This window comes from Platalea leucorodia, assembly GCF_965183815.1.
Source record: "Platalea leucorodia genome assembly, chromosome: 8".
In the NCBI taxonomy this organism is placed as follows: Eukaryota; Metazoa; Chordata; class Aves; order Pelecaniformes; family Threskiornithidae; genus Platalea; species Platalea leucorodia.
The window spans coordinates 8,854,601-8,872,076 of record NC_138830.1 but is presented as its reverse complement, the minus strand read 5'-3'; the positions used below and the strand labels follow the sequence as shown (position 1 = coordinate 8,872,076).

At 39.8% G+C, this 17,476-nt stretch overlaps 1 protein-coding gene across 6 annotated transcripts in view; it reads left to right on the top strand.

The window, feature by feature from the left end:
• TIPARP (TCDD inducible poly(ADP-ribose) polymerase) overlaps positions 1-16,847 on the top strand; it is a 42,033-nt gene extending 25,186 nt beyond the window's left edge. For all 6 annotated transcript variants that reach the window (XM_082320818.1, XM_082320817.1, XM_082320819.1 and 3 more), the window contains 4 exons: positions 9,071-9,239; positions 10,753-10,934; positions 14,864-15,133; positions 16,170-16,847. In XM_082320818.1, the coding sequence (XP_082176944.1) occupies positions 9,071-9,239; positions 10,753-10,934; positions 14,864-15,133; positions 16,170-16,617 (1,069 nt within the window). In that variant the 3' untranslated portion in view covers positions 16,618-16,847. The remainder of the gene's footprint in view (positions 1-9,070; positions 9,240-10,752; positions 10,935-14,863; positions 15,134-16,169) is intronic.
• The last annotated feature ends 629 nt before the right edge of the window (positions 16,848-17,476 follow it).

Here is a 17,476-nt window from a genome sequence, read left to right as displayed (position 1 = left end):
TTTTGGGAAGCTCCATGTGGAGGGTGTGACATGAAACATTGGGTGGAACATCAGAAACTGAAACGTCCAGAATTGGTGGTCACTCGTGAGTTTGACTTGTATATGACCATCTTACATGAAGCATGGATGAAACTGGTGCTATTTCATTATTTATCACGAGTCTCAGAAGCATTTTAAGTCCTGAGATTGGATTAAAAAAAAAAAAGCAGCAGGCATGTCCGTGCTGAACATTTTTGAAAAATGGACTTTAGACTTCATCAAAGTGCTTTAGAAAGTATTCATATTGCAGCTTTGTGAAAGCAAATGCCTCTCTCGTGACATGAAACCCCTGTCCTAGATCAGCTCTGTTGCCACTCAGAGCTGTGCTTGTGCTGTCTCCAGAACATCCACCGGTATAAACATTAAAACTAACGAACAAAACTCTATGCAAAGCACCTCATCTGGTGTGGGTAGGAGACCTTTGAAACCAGCAATCTACCTCAGATAAGGGCATCCATGTTTATCCTCTACTGCAAATAGAAGATGCAACTTGGATTTGAATTATGAAATATGGTACATGCAGTAATCCGTGGAAGATTTGAATGTGTTTGACACCCTCATTGCTACAGATTTTTAGAACTTAATGGTAATTCACACCGAAGGACCATTTTAACCCAGTACCTCATGTCCAAAAGTGGCCAACAGTGTGTTTCTTGGGAAGAGCAGAACAGAACAACCATGCTTCTCAGCTGTCATGCCTCAATGACTCCCCGATCCAGAGATGGTATTTGTGTGTGAGAGAGCTTGGTGGATTTTTCTCCCCATCCCCCACCCCCTGCTAGAAAAGATCTTGGGCCAGACTTTAATCTAAGCTGTATATATATCTGGACCAGTATCCCAGCAGCTGTTTCAGATTTACAAACATGCAAGTCAGGCTAGACCCTCTCACTGTGAAAACTGCAGAAGATTGCTTTTCAAGCACCCCCAGTCACCAGTTGTAAAGACAAGAAAACCTGCCTTTCCAATTTTTTAAAAAATAAATATAGGAAAAGCAGTAAAGCTACTACTATATTGATAGATTTTTTTTTTTTTTTTTTCTCTGATGATGGAGCTCTTTAAGTGTAGAGGTAAATCTTTATGTAGCGCCTTTCTCTTTTCTGAATCTTTCTCACTGTACACCTCCTGCATGGCTTACAGTCACAGCAGAGAGAAGCAGTGTGACATGGTGAGGGAACAAATTAAGTAAAATATGAAACTAATTTCCTGCCCTGTCACCTGCTGCCCCTCTCTTCAGTTTAAGAATGATGAGGTGCTGATAAGATCAAGACTGCGGGATTGTGTTTACCAGCTTGTTTTTGTTCTTGCCCTGGTGCTAAGTATGGCTTCTGTGAGGGAAGGTTCCTGTTTTCCTTCACACTCCTTATAGCGACAACTAGGATTTGGCTGCATTTTAATTGCTGTATTGTGAAGAGCTGTTTGAAGAGTGTCCCTTCGTGAGTGTTACCTGGGCCCTTGCTTACTGTTACTTCCTATGGAATCGGTATTGGTTTCGATGGGAGCAAATTTTGGCTGCTGTTGTCCAACATCTGATGTTTCTATTTCAAACTACCAGTACCTCTGCTTAAAAAGAAAGATCTTACTAAGAGGATGTACTTTAAGTGAAGTTCAGTGTCATACAGTGGAGTTCAAACACTTGGTCCCTCACCCTAAGCTGGACTACAGCCTGCAACTTCAAACAACTGTTTTCTACAAATAAGATGAAATATTGCTGATTTTGGGTCACCAGAAAGTGTAAATGCCTGACTTAGATTTCCTACAGTTGCTGAGTTCGATTTGACTAATCTTTCAACCATAAGTACAAAAAGTTTTCATACCTGTTTGGCTCTTTTAAGCTCATTTGTTCCCCTGAGTGGCTCTCAGGTTGTTGCTATTGCAGAGAGGAACTGGTTTAGTCATAGAGAGAAATCAACAGTTTCATCATCTAAGTGGTGTTTAACTCTCAGTCTTGCTTTGTATCACAGCTGTTCTGATGGGAACTGAGTTTCATTTCCTGTACAGACCTTTGTTGATCGCTAGGTTTCTTTTTTTTCTGAACCCTGCTTGCGGTAAGACTCATGACATGTAACTGAACTTAGGAGAAGAGTTCGAAACCACATGCATTTTCATAGCATTTACAAAAAATATTTCTCCTAGTCATCTATTTGTACATAACATCTAGCGAACATTTGTCTTACTGAATGGAGAGAGCACAGAAAATTCACAGATTAGACCGAAGTTCTTCAGAAGAATGCAAGGAAGAGGGAGCCCAAATATCCTTATTTTAGCAGGCTACATTCATCTCACAAAAGACTTCAGTGTTGTAACTTGCTAGTCGAGGTACCTACTCAGTTCAGCATCCTGAAGAGATTATGTCTTTGTAGTATTTTTTTATAGTTAGGGTACAGAGAAAATGTAACTTATTTGGGAACCAGGTTCTGCTATTGAGATCACTCATGCTTGAATTTTATTTTGAACTGTGCTGTTGTACAGCACCAAATTTGGGGTTGTGTGCCATATTCTTAAGAGAGTTCAGTATGCTTATTCTTCCGGTACAAATAATTCCATTGAACTGCTTTATTTTATAAACAGAGACCTTTGTTTGGTTCATCAGTGAAGAGAAGTTCTTAAGAAATCTCTGTTCCCACCTCTGTCGGAGATTCTCTGTGGGACTTTGGAGTCTGTTTTAGTCTCTCTCTGCATCTGTCTTTCCTGAGGAAAAATGGGGATAGTAATTTTCTACCTCAGAAGCAAGACGAGGCAAAGTTTTGTGGCGTTTGTAGAGAGGGTTAATAATTTTTTCTGTAGAAAAAGACAGCATTGTTTTTATTACTGGTTTCAAGCAGTACTGAAGGCTGTTCCTGCTGCATGATGCAAAGAGGCAGTGGGGGTAACGCTTTGCCCCACAAAGGTATTTGAATAAATTTCCTGCTTTCTAAAACATCTGACAAATGCCTCCATCATCTTCCCGCTCTTCTCCAGAGTGGTATTTCCAGGTAGACACTTGAAAGTCCGTGAGTAACAATGCTAGATTGTTTTTTTAAATATTTTAGCTACAAACTTCTTTTCCTTAACACAAACTGCCCGAGAAAAGTATAGAGAGTGATGGACCCCATTCATGGAGCTTGTCTTTTGGAGACGGTGCAGAGGAAGCGTTGGGATGGGTCTGTTTCACCTGGGCACACAAGAAAGGATTTTAATTGCTGGTTTTGTGTGTTTGCTCTGCCTCTGTCATCATCATAGTACCCAAGTGTTTCATCGCCATTGTATGTGAGCATCTCCCGGCGGGGCAGTTAGCTGCGCAGTCACGGGCTTGTGATGTGTTATGTGTTCTGTCATGCTCCCTTCAGGGCACAAAACAAGGCGATGTGTGCTGGTTTATTGTTGGGTTTTCCCTCTCCCAATCTATATGTTATCCATAATCTATTCGTCATGGAGGATACCCTTTACTTTAGATAGTGTATGCTGTACTCAGAAGTAGTAAATCATTATGCTGTACTGAACATAGGGTGGTGTTATGCTAAAGAACATATCAGACGTAACCTTGAGCATCTCGCATCCTTACTGTTATTGAACCCTAAATTTGGGGTCTTTCGCCTATATTTAGGCCTCAGGCAGTTGAGAAGTACAGTTGTCACATTTGCTTTCATCATTGGTGTCTTAAAGCCGAAGCCAGGAATGTAATCACACAATCACTTGCTGTAATCACAATTCATTTTTTTTTTCATGGCTTTGCATTATGTAAGCCGGTAATAGGCTTTTTAATATACAGAGGAAGTGCTTTAACTGAAGAGCTATTATTAAACAACTTTGCTAAATATATTTTAGGATTTCAGAGCTTAAAAGCCAGTAAATGTTGTAATTTGGAAAAGTTAATACTTCCAAATAGAGAAATACACTGTTAAAGAATGTAAATGAGCATTGGAGTAATATATATTTTATGTTTAATATAATATAGTGTATTATAATATATATATAGTGTGTGTGTGTATATAGTAATATTTTTTTTTCTTTTTTTTTTTTTGCAAAAGACTATCTTTCCTTATTCCCAATGTTATAATTAGGAAAAGAAAAATCAGGTAGGCTTTGGGCACATAGTGTGTTTTTCAGATGCAGTCATTTAAATAAAGGCATTTGTCTAAAATTCTCAGCTGTATACAATAATGCAGTGTTATTCTGAATAATTTATTGTTAGGTAGAAAATGTGTGTGGAGTTTCAAAGTTTTTAGCTAAAGTATTCAGGGAAAAAAATAAAGCACTGTTGTGTGGATTTCAGGGTGTTTATGTATTTTCGCTACTTAATCTTCTGTTAAAATTAATGGGAAGTAGCATTCTAAACACTTTACCAACTTGAAAAATAAAAATACCATTTTTAAAGCATCCCTAATTTAACAGAAGTTTTGAGTTTCAGGAAGATTCTGCTGTGTTACATCCTGAAACTGCTGAACCTTTCCCTATTCACAGCTAAGGAAAACGGATAGAGGATACCTTACCAAGAAACTTCTTGACCACATTTTTTCTTCAAGAAATAATTAGAGAGTGCTTTTTTGGGTTCTGAGCTGCAGGTCTTACTCTGAGAGAAACTGTGAGTAAACGCAGGTAGCAACTGCACAGAGCCAGTGTCCCCATCTTTAACTGAAGAGCGATGGATTTGTATTAAACAAGCTGAAAGCCAGTGCTCGGTGCCCGGGAGCTTTGAGAGCTCTGCTCTCTGTGTCACGGGCACGCACCAAAAGGTGGGTCACTCCGCAACGCTGTGACCTTTACAGTCAGACAGACGGAGCAGTTCTATTTAGGAATGGGAAAACAAGAACACTTAATGTGTTGTATCATACATAGGCTTTCAAGAAGAATGTTTGAAGGGGTGGTAATTGGCTGTTTCGGTGCTTGATGCCTGGGTTCTTGTTACAGCAAATTGTCAGCATATGTCGATGAGCGACGGCCATCCTGTCCTTCTCAGTTTGCTTACAGGGGAGGGGAATGTGATAGACAAGAGGCAGAAGCAGTGAGCTATAAAAATGTAAAAAATTCCAAACAGCAGACAATCATTACATTTTTCAGTACTGAGAAATAATTTGGCATGTTCTAGAAAGGTTTCGCAGAAAAATGTTTAGCTTTCAGAGAAGCTATTTTCACTGTAAGCTGGCATTAGCTGTCAGCTTTATAAATCTTAAACAGAGTCTTATGAGATATGTAGATGCGCACTTAGCTGTGCACAGATTTTGTTTGTTGTAGGAAAAAACTTCCCGCAATTTGTTTTACTGGAATTGTATGTGAAGCTTTCCTGTTGTTGCAGCACTACTAGTAGAAAGCCATGTAAAAACCCTCCAGTTCCCCACCTGCTTTGCAGTTAGAAGATGTCTGCACACCAGTACCCTTTTTTGCATGTGCACTGTCAACCCGGAGTTTTAGGAGTTCATCCTGAAGACCTGCTTGCTCTGCAATAAAAGCATGAGGAAAAGCAGTCTCATACTGTGTTCATCTCGAAAAATGTTTTTCCTTCCACAGGGTCCCTCCCATTGCATTACTTTGATTCTCCTTGCTTTGCTACAGAGCTATGTGTGTCTGTTGGAGACTGTATTTTAACCCAGTTAAACCCATTGATACCTAAGTCATGTATCAGAAGCCAGCCATGTTTCAAATGCCTGTGGAATTTGTTTTCCAGTGTTCAAAATTTTACAGACCTTTATCTTTTGAGGATATTAATCAGTATGTGATTACTTTTAAAAGAGTTCATCATGCTAGTGGATAATCTTTATCGTGTTTAGAGCGTATATTGGTTTTCAGATTCTCTTTACTTTGCACTGCATTAGCATAGAACTACTGCAAACATTTTTTGATTATCAGTTTTCACTATAACACATGCAACATACAAAATTATAATAAAATTAAATAATCCTCTGGGTTTTACCACTTTTAGAAGAAAATAATTTACTCATAAAGAAAAGGTTTTCCATTTTTTCGCACTTTCTTGGAGGTCACAGATCTTTGGAGGAGGGAGAACCGTGTTATGGCATTTGACTTGAAAAGAGATCAAAGTGAGAATGAATGCTCCAATTGTGAGGTTTTGTATTGAGAAATATCTTTTGGGGTATTTGTTCCATACAACATGCAGCACAGTATCTGGGGGTCTTGATTCAGGACTTGGGTTTGTAGGTGCAACGTAACCCCAAAACAGCGAGTCCAACTCCTCACACCAAAAGGATAATATAAGCAATATGAATTGCTAAACGTGCTTTTTGCAAAAATGACAGCTTTATTAGGCACTGAAATTCAGAATTGTAAGACTATGTTTTGATAAGAAAAAGCAAATGTCCCTAAAGCAGCATTAAAAATATATGCATGAAGAAATTAACTGAGAAAATCATGTTTATGGTGCTGCTTGCAAATACTCTAAATAATAACGCAGCTTGATATTTCAGCGAGATGATGTCTTCATGATTTCACACATTGTTTTCAAATGAAGTAGATTGTAGCTTGTTGTTATGGAACAAAATGACTACATACCAGGAAGGTGGGGTGATCTGTTACTAGTTTTTTCATTCCAGAAAGTGTGTGTATTTTTTTTAAGCCTTACATTTACTTTCAGTCCCTTTGTACTGGTCATTTATTTTGCTTAGCGTTAGTTTTCTTTCTGACTAGATCTGTCTTGTATTACTTGTATCTGATGTTTGTCTTGTCGTGCTAGTGTTATATGTGATTTCTTGAGCCGTGTGGGTGCCCATGCACTAGCCACTGCTGCAGTGGGCTGTGGAAGGTCAGCTTTAATTACTGTATCCAGCTTCTCGTGGTGGGCTGCAGCTTGGGTGGGAAGACGCGGGTTATTAAAATACACCTCCTACGCAGAATAGCTGGTTTCCTCCTGTACTCATACTCGAACCGTAATGATTTTGTATGCCGTTGACGCAAGTAGGGAACACACTGTTAAACCTTCTATGGACTTGGTGTGATAGTGGTGTCTTGACAAAATTTTCATCTTAATTAGTGTGGTTCTATGACAGGCTTTAGAGAACCATGTGCAGGGAACCAGCAAGGTGTTCCTTTTCGGTAGCAAGTTCTCAGCGTAAAGGGGAAGAAAGCTGGCTGGAGCCGTTCCTACTGCAGGCAGGTCCGCTGCGGCGCAGGCAGGTCTGCTGCGGCAGGGACAGCTGCCCTTGGGGTGAACTGTCCCCGAAATGAGTCGGACAAAACCCGTGCTGGTTGGGGCTTGGTCTGGGGGTGCTGGGGAAATTGCAAAAAGAATGATTTTTGTGTCCAAAGAATTCTAAAGTAGCTCAGGGAGTTGCATTTTTAAGATACTCGATTTGACTTCTGGGACTACTCTATGTTTTTTGTTTAAGTCTTTATGAACGCTTATGGAAAACAAAGAGAGCAATTTAAATGTACCCAAACAGCAGTGGATCAGATCCCCTGATTGCGAGCCCGTAGGAACAGACACATTGTCTTCTTGTCTATGTCAGGAAAGCGCTTAATACTTCAAACTGTGCTTAGCACTTCACAGACCCAAATGCAATTAACTGATGATGATAAACACTAAGAAGAGCTACGCACCTGTACCTCCTATTGAGAAATGAAGGATCATTCCAGCTGATCATCATTTTTTAAAGTGGGAACTCTTCAGTAGTTTTCTGTGAAAGTAGTATAATAAAACTCTTCAGCAACTGTACCAGTAAGAGTGTGAAATAGCTAGCAAAATTACAGCTATTCTCAAGCAAATCTGTATTCATAAAATCATAGAGATGTTTAGAAAAGCTGTCACTTGATGTGGCAAATTTCAGATATAGTACTTTGGTGTCTGTGGTATTAATGTGCCAAAGTTTTAAAAGTAAACTGTAGATTTCAAGTATCAGCTTGATTTATGTTTACTGTTAAGAATTCAAAGAAAATATTTTATATAGTCTCAAAAGCTGCATTTCCAGTTGCCAAAGATTAGTAACTGTTAATGAATAGCACTAAACTGACAATTTGTAAAGAGATTATAAAAGTAGAAAACTAATTATGTAAACAGCATTATTTTGGAAATATGTTAATCCCAGTTCTAAAAAAGTTACTTTTGTAGGGAATGAATATTACTGTGATTTCTTTCAATTTCTATGAATTCCCTAAGTTCTTGATTGCTAATAAACCAGTGATTGTGTAATGATCAGCAGAGCTTTAGAACTCCGTGCTTTACTTAAGAATTTTGTTTAATTTGCTGTCTCTAACACTGACTAATGAAACAGCGTTAGAAACAGTTTGCTGAGCCATTCCACAGTCACTGTTAAAGATGACTTCATAAAGTGTAGAGGAAATGCACTTTTATTTTCTCCTTTAGATGAAGGGTATACTCTGGTTCTTTATCTGTAGCCCCCTGTTGTTGTTAGGTCCTTTTGAAAGCGCCAGTCACTTTACCTGAAGTTTCATATTAGCATTGATTTTTGTGGCAGCAATATAGCTACTCGAGAAAAGCCAGTATTCCTCAGTGTAGGCTCCATAATTATGAAATCATGTTTCCTTTTCATATTATGCTAGTTCTCTTCTGCTGCACGTGATGAAAGATACTTGAACTCTCTGGTGGATTGGCAGCAGATGCTCCTCATCTGGAGCCATTTACATTTTCTTTTCTTCCCTGAAGCGCTAACTTTCACAAGAATAACCTTTTGAATAGTATGTGGCTGCTTCATCAAATATGGCTGTGTGATGTATTTACTTAGTATGCTCAAAATGTCAAGGATATGTATATTGATTTTTGTACCATTCATGCATACTGAATAAATGCCACTGGCCTGGGAAGACTGCTGGGTTTGAATTTTTGTCTGTCTTTGCTGAAGACCATGTTTTTGAAGAGTTCCTTTGCCCTCACAGCTCTGTGTGCTTGCTCCTGTGTTGTGCCCGCTTCACTCTCATGGGACATCCTCATGGTCACAGGGTTGTATGACATGAGCACAGCCAGACCGAGGGTATCTCTGAGGAAGACTATGCCAACTGTAGTTCTGACTGTTTTGTTATCTCTGAATCATCTTTTTAAAATGGATTACAAAAGGTGAGAATTCTTTGGTTTTCTTCTTCTTTCCAGGGGACATGAGTTTTGGGTGGATTTGAATGTTATGAAATTATATGAAACTGTTGAGTTTGACCAAATGCGGCGGCTGTCCACACCTTCCTGCCCCAGCTCCAGCTCCAACTACTACACGGTCTGGAAATACTTCTGCAGGGACCACTTTGGCTGGAGAGAATATTCTGAGGTATTTAACGTGTTCCAGAATCCTGCTTTTGGGTTGTAACCCGAAACTCTGTGTACAGTATGTACTATAAACGATATATACATTTTTAGTCTGTTTCCTCCTTGAACATTGGGTAAAGTTACTGAGAGTTATTGTTGAGGAAGGGTCAGTGTTGAACTGAAAAAGCAATAAAAGGAAACCTCTGCTCTGCTGGACTGCACCTTGAATTATCCCTGAAAACATTGGAGACGCAAAGGCTGACCAAATTGTCAAATTTGAGAGCAAACTGGCCCATGTCAGTGCCAAGAAAGTCCTTTCTAATCCCTAGAAATCTGGTTTTAGGACAGAGGGGACAGCTTTCTGCAGCCTTAACACCACTGCCATTTAGCTTTTCAGTTTTTAGTTTATTTACCTGTCCCCAGAGATGATGCAGTGCAGGACGTGAGCCTCCAGAGTCACTGGATCCAGCCCTTTGCTGTCTTGTAGGCTGCACTGTACACCGCGGCAGCTGGACGGTCCCACAGCTGCCAGCCCCTGCTCCTTAGGGACCTTTTCCTAAATGTCTAGCTTAAATCTGTTCACCGATGGTTTATGCACATTCGTTCTAGTGTCACCACTGCCCTTTGGTCTGTAACAGCCACAGTTTTCCATATCAGGTTTTAAATAGGCCTTCTCTCTTCCAACTCTTTGACCCCAGTTATAGGCACAGAAGTCATATCCACTGTCAAACAGGATTGTGCTAGACAAAGCCAGAATACTTCTATTCATTCAAGTAAGCTTTCTGGTAAGCCTTTTAAATACCTGTGGTAGTTAAGAGCTCATCTTTGGCTGGCCAGAGCTGTACATAATATTTTGAATAAAACCTCATCAGTGTCTTACAATTTTGGCAGTACCAGAAATACCTCCACCAGTGTAAATAGATCATGTTCATCTTTTTCATGTGTCCTGCTGACTTTATAAGTGTGGTGGGAAGCTTAAGGCAGAGAGCACCTTACACAGTTTGGGGCTTTGCAAATGAAAAAAAAATGCAAGACCTGGAGAGAGTCTGGAAGAAAGCACCACAAAACCCAAGAAATTTAGGATGTTTGACCCGCGAGGAGAGGTTAAATGAACTGGGTTTCTCTAGCGTAGAAAAGAAAAAAAAAAAGATTAGAATATATTAATATATAAAAGATTGTTCTACAGCAGACTTCTGCTTTTCACTTTCAGCAGGCAAAGACAAATAGTAAGTAATTTGTGGCAAGGGAATTTTAGGTTAGATATGGGGAATAACATTTGACATGTAAAAACATGATAGCGCCAGCACCAATTACGTAGGAAAGTTGTGAAACCTGCCTTGTTAGCAGATCTTACAAACAGGTAACAGAACATTTTTCAGCAGTCTAAATGTACTTGTGCCTCAGAGCATGGGAAAGAGAGGAGAGGGGAAGGGAATAGAGAGAGGGATTCTTTGAGGTCTCTGGCAAAAATATTAATTTTTGAACATGTAATTTATCATGTATATGGTTTTGTTTTCTTAATTTTCTTGAAACAGCCTGTTGTAAGATTGATAGAAGAAGCCAGCTGCCGGGGTCTGAAAGAGGTTCGGTTTGTTACCTGGCATAATCAGTATATCTTAAACATCAAAGATGGATTCCAGCAAAATGCGTGTTTCAGAAGAGAAATCAAGAGGAGGCCCCTTCTTCGCTCATGCGTTGTGCTGATGCCATTTCTACAGTATGTATTCCAGCAAAATGGAAACTTTGCATTTGTTCATCATGTTGTTCTGTCCCTAAGAATTATATTCCTTAAGATGTGACAAGGGAACAGGCATCACAAAAATCAGAAGAAATAGTAAAAAATCTTAGTCATGTTGACAGCTCTCGCTTGCCACTTTTTAAGATAAATATTATCTGGGGAACTCCTTACTGCTAGCCTGTGTTTGTTATTTAAAGGTTATAATGCACCTTGTGGATTGCAGAACATCAGAAGCACAGATGTACTTCAAGTTTGCTAAAGTATTGTCCAGTTTTCAGCATCTCACCAGCTATAGTGATTGCCAGGCTATCAGTTCTAGGTCCCATAAAAATGAGCATTCAAAAACATTTTATAATTTTCAAGCACAATTAGAGCATGCCTTGTTTTTATTGTCATCTCAACTGGGGGTGAACACACTCGCCCGTCAAAGGCAGAGCGAGGAAGGTGTTGCATTGTAGTAATTTTTGATTACAGCTCATAAAAATGCCATTTTTGTGATCTCACCAGCACAGCTGGAAACGTTATTGTCCAACTTCAGTAGTTAGGAACATATTGTCCTGTTAGCAAAGCGGTGGAAGTCATTAGTCTGACTGGCAGCTTGGCATGCTGGGCCAATCAAAGGAGCTTTAACTGCTGCAGTAGGGCTAGAATGCTCATTAGCTTGCAGAGTTGTTACCGCATCTAATTGCGAGGTGAATGTGAATTTGGTCAGAGCTTCAAAACATGTGGTTGGTAGAAGCATTTTTAGATACGGTTTTACAGGAAGGAAACCCAAAATTATTAAAGCGATACTGGGAGGATGCAGGTAAAAAGACCAAGCGTGGGCTTTCTGGTTATAGCAATTCTGATTATCATCTTAATGAAAAATAAAGATTTCAGGTATTCGCCTGATGTTTTGCTACCAGTGCCTATTTTACTACAGTGTAAGTCTATACTTTTGAGATATGCTAAAATTATGCAATTTCCACTAATTTTAGCAGACCCTTGAGGGTTCCACAGTCATGAGGGCATGACCATAACTATGCATGCCAGCTACCAAATCTATAAACTAAGCTCTGAAATTTCTGTTGTTCTGCAGTAAACCTCGTTCTTTTATTTTCTTTACGTAAAGATTTTGCAATGCTTACTTAAAAATCCACCAATTCTTAGCAGAGAATGAAAGAATATTTTAAATAATTATGGAAACTATCCTTAAGAAGTCAGTATTTGCCTCCACTTACCACACAACGCTACCTGAGATTTTTTATTTCCCCCCACTACCTGCTTAAATCGGTTATAAAATTGGGAAAGAATACTTGAATAGAAACTGTGGGAAGTGGGTGACAGTGGTTGACAAATGTTGACTTTTTAATGGCTTCCCTTGTATAATAAATGTTTACAAATAATTTACACTAGTCAGAAGAAATGAACAAAGTACACCAAAGGATTGCAGTGTTTTTATTGTGTTTGATGTCTTACTCATTAATCCATAACTTATTGTTAAACTGTGCTTGGTCTTCCAGTCCAACTGTGAGTGAATGAAGTTCTACAGTAATATTTTTACCCATTGACTTTAGGAGGAAAAAAAAAATGCACACTGTAATATTGCAGACTGCTATTTTAATAATCCTTCTTAGAAAAATCCATCTTTGGGGTTTCTGTTAAACGATTAACAAGCAGTGAGAATTTTGAGTTGGAGTCAAATCCATGCAAATAAAGTGAGGTCTCTTTTTAGCTTCGAGCAGCAGGTGAAAGCCACATGAACGCTTTTTTAAAGAGTATGTCTGCTCTGAAAAGTGTGAGTGGTGGTACAGTTTACTGTCTCTCTGACCCAAATCAAATGTATCAAGTTAAAAATAGACTCTTCCCCCCAACTTTTTTTCTAGACCTGAAAAGCTCAACCTGCAATCAGGAAATCACATTAAGTTATTTCTGGGTCACACAAAAAATCACACGCAGTTCATTCAGGCTCATATATCGCTAGCGTTAAACATTCTGAAAGGCAACCTTAATTGACATTTCTGTAGGTAAGATGTGAATAGCAGCAGCATTCTTATTTATCTAGATAATTATGTTGGCGCTGCAGAGAAAAGCAGTCTAACGAGCAAGGACAATCAGAAGTTGCTCTGTGATTGTGTTTCGGTACCTTGAGAGCAGATTGGCTGGGTGCAGAAGTCACGATTACGTGGCTTTTCAGGCAGCATCATGCCTGAACAAAAGAAGATTGATTCCTGAAGAGTCACTGGAGGAAATGGCTTTGCCTTTAGCAAAGCTTTGAGAGTTTGTTTGTTCTCCAGTAAACTTTCTTTTTACAAAGACGGCGTAGGGAATCGAGTTTTCCTGTCCCTCCTGTGTGCGTAATCCAGTTGCGTACATGCAGGGAGGCAGGATTTGGCCTTGGATGTTGTCAAACCTCAGCTTGCCCAACATGAATACACAAAGGCTTCACGTTCCCCATTTCCTCCTAGTTAGAACAGGTTATCTCCTTATGCTTTGGCAGTGATATGTTATCAGAACACAAGTGACCTGAGAAATTTCATGAACTTTAATGTTCATTAAACTTTAATTTAATGAAATTTAATTTAAGGTCGTCTGTGGGGTTTAGAGAGAAGATTCACCTTGTGTCTTCCCAGCCAGGCAGTGGGTACCTCTGACTTCGTAGTCTTTCCTAACAAGAGCTGCATACTTTTGAGGGCACCTTACCCGTTTGCATTCATTGTGGGTTGGTCCTGGAGTCAGCAGCAGCTTTTCCTATAAAAATACTTTGGTAAAATACTCATCTGGTGAAGTTTTGAGATAGTTCCATATATTCTTGCAACTGAAAGGGAACCTCACCAGGTTGCAGGCACTGAAGAGCTGTGTACTTAAAGTGTGAAAACCAGAGCCTGAACCTGTAAGCTTTACATGTTCAAAGTATTTTCATTGACGTAAGTGGGAGAACTCCAATAAGTAAGGATTATTCAGTTGAGTAAGGCTTGCTTGTTCAGATTATAATCAGGTGAGCATAAGCCACAAATGCCACACTCTTTATCTAAATTTAGCAGCTTCAAGAGTGTGAAAAATTCCACAGAGGTGCAGGTATTTATTAAGAACAAAGTCTCGCCACACCACAGTTGGTGCCCTTAACTGGATTTTACCGGTGTCTGTTCTTTTTCTGGTATCTGTGCTGCTTTCCTGCCACGGCCGTTACAGGCAGCAGCTCCCCTCCTTCACCCCTTCCTGACTTCTTACCTGGCAGCATTCCCAAGCGGAGGGGCTGGTCTGTCGCATGAAAATAAGCAACTGCAAATGCAAATCTACATCTGGTCTGTGCAAATGAAAATAAGAGAGCCTTCCTCACCACGATACTGGGTAGTACTGAAAACATAGCATCTCCTCTTCTACATAATGGCAGTGAAATATCTGCAAGTTTTGCCTATAAAATGTTCTTAGTTGGGGTTATTCATTGTTCATACTGTACAAGAAAGTATTTGTTTCTACTCATTGTATTCTAAGGAAATTAGGTCAAATGTTGCCACGTTATTCATCTTCTCTTATTCTGTATATTAAAATCACAAATAGTTTATAGCTAACATACAAAATAATTGTCTTTGGCAGCGTTCTGCCTGTCTGTAGTTTATAACCCCACTCCAGAATGTGAATAATGACGATAGTAGGCTCTTAAGCACTACCAAGCAGTAAGATTTCCTTACGTGGAAGAGCATCCCTGAAAGTCAAGATTTTGTTATTAGTTTGTATGGATGGAGGAGTTATTAAAATAGCAGAAATAGCTGGCATGCTTGTTTTAAACAAGCATTAAAGATACGTAAATTGTTAACAGCACTGAAGAGCAGCAATTGCTTAAGATACATAATGATGAAATAAATGTGATTAGAAGCTCTGCTGTTTGTGAATGTTTAAGCACAACCTTTTTCTCCTTCCCCAACTAGGACCTTAGGTGGCAACTCTCCAGTACCCTCTCCATCAGCTGAACCAGCTTCCTCACATGCTCCAGCTGCTGTTACCTCTCCAAACTTCTATCCTGAAACCTGGATTAGCATGGATCCATCTCAGGACTTCATCCAAGTGCCTGTTCTGAAGGAAGATAAAAGCTATAGAACCATTTATAACCTGTTTCACAAGACTGTGCCGGAGACCAAATATAAAATTTTGAAAATTCTGAGAGTGCAAAATCAGTTTCTTTGGGAGAAATACAAAAGGTAAGATAATGCAAATACCATTCTTCTGCAATAGTGGAAAAATACCTTAAAATATGTAATTTGGGTTGCAAAATATAAATTGATCATTAAGTAGAATACATAAACTCCAGATTTTCTGAAGAAAAGGAGCATCTTCAATTGAACAACTTTATCTGAAAAATACTGAAAAATATCTTACCGTGAAACTTCCTGTGTAAGAGGTTTAATGTACTATCTACTGATAACTTCTGTAAAACGTATCTTCACAGAAACCTCAAAATAAATCTAGGATATCTAGTTGAAAAATCTTTCAGTTCACTTTCAAGCCAAATTAGCAGGCATAGTTTTCATCAAATAACCTCTGTATCGAAGATAGCCATGAGTGCCTTGGTGCCCCAGAACGTGGCGACCCAGGGCCTTACAGTGAACTCCTCTGTCAGCCGGTCCCATTCAAACCAAAGGTGCTGTGCCTGAAAGTTACCCCGCAGTGACCACCTCGTAGCTGACATGAGATCAGATTTGTGGATTCTCTCTCCCTTCTCAAGAAATGCAGAATCTCAGGAGAAGTCGAGGGATGGGCTGTGTGAGCAGAGACTGACTTTCTTACAGTATTCATGCTGGTGTAGCGCATCTTCACCCACCCCATCTCTCAGTAATTCCTTTCCATGGCCTCTTCTGAAGCTGTAGAGGGATTTAATTTTTGCACAGCCCTTGTTTTCCCTCTGAGGAAGATTTCCTTCTGCACCCAAGGTGAAATACAGGCAAAGATAGGCAGGCACTTCTCAAGCTGCTCTGCCTTTGCTGCTGTGCAGGTGAGAGAGCTCTGCCTCCAGCAGTATCAGCTCAGGACCTTCCAAAAATACTTATTTCACACAAAAGCTTTACTTGAAAGTGGAAGTCCCACTCTGCTATCCATACAGAAATGTTTTCATATCTCCTCTTACAGCTCTACTATTCCAGAGGATAATACTGATACTTTAAGAGCTGTAATGAAAACTGCTTTTCCCTTGCAGATCTGCAACGAATACTCATCTTCACTTTCCGTTTTCTATTCCAGGAAAAAGGAATATATGTCCAAAAAAATGACTGGGCTTGACAGGATAATGAACGAAAGGCATTTGTTCCATGGCACCTCCCAGGATGTGGTGGATGGAATTTGCAAGCACAACTTCGACCCGCGCGTCTGTGGGAAGCATGCCACCATGTTTGGACAGGGCAGTTACTTTGCCAGAAAGGCAAGCTATTCCCATAACTTTTCCAAAAGGTCACCCAAAGGAGTTCATTACATGTTCCTGGCAAAAGTACTGACAGGAAGGTACACGGTGGGTAACCACACCATGAGGAGACCTCCACCGGTGAACCCCGGCAGCATTACCAGCGACCTCTATGACTCTTGTGTGGACAATTACTTTGAGCCTCAGATTTTTGTCATTTTTAATGATGATCAGAGCTACCCTTATTTTATTATCCAATATGAAGAAGTTAGCAACACTGTCTCCATTTGAAAACTTGTGCTGCTAAATTATTCATTTTAGTAAACTCTCTTATCTGGCATTGGTAGCGTTTTTTGTGGAAAAAAAATTTGGACATTGCAGAACTGATTCAATTACTTGCTTGGAAGGAACTAAATCTCAAAATATAGAAAGGAAGATCTGAAGTGACCAATTGTGCACTTGCTGTTTGATTATGTATGTGCAAATTGTAAATATTTTTCCATTGTTTATAGTTGAAAATCTGTGCCTTTTGTTATAAAACACTATTTATGTTAGTAAACATTCATGTTTAAAAATGTGTGCGTGTATAATTTCAGTTGTGTTCTGTGCATATTAGAGTGGCTAGAAAACTGCTTATGCGCTGATCTCGAAATTTTAAGGATGGCCATTTCTAGATAACCAGAACCAGATAATTTTCATCCCAAGTATATTAAATATGAGATTCTCCCAACCACTCTTTTTTATTACTATATTTCAGAAAGATTGGGGGAGATTACAAAACTACCATTCTGCTCATACTTTGGATTATGAAACAGGACAACACAAGTAAATACATCGTTTTCTAAAATCAGCCCTAAGTAAAATCAGGAAGAGGTTAGTACGGCACGCGGTCCACGAGGGTTTAAAGCCGGGTGGCTTCCCAGCAGCTTACGGGACAGCCAGTTCATCACTGTGCTGCGGTGGCGGGGATGGGAAGGTCGCCTGGGCAGCACCCAGCTGCCAAGAGCCAGGTCTGTGCTGCCCAACCCGCGCGCAGCCGGGCACGTGCCAGCAGCCCCCGCTGCTGTCGGACGTCCCCAGTTACGGGGGGAGCTCTGGGGAACGGGTTTCTTGGAAAAGAAACCTCAAACCAAGCCTCTTTTTGATGAGG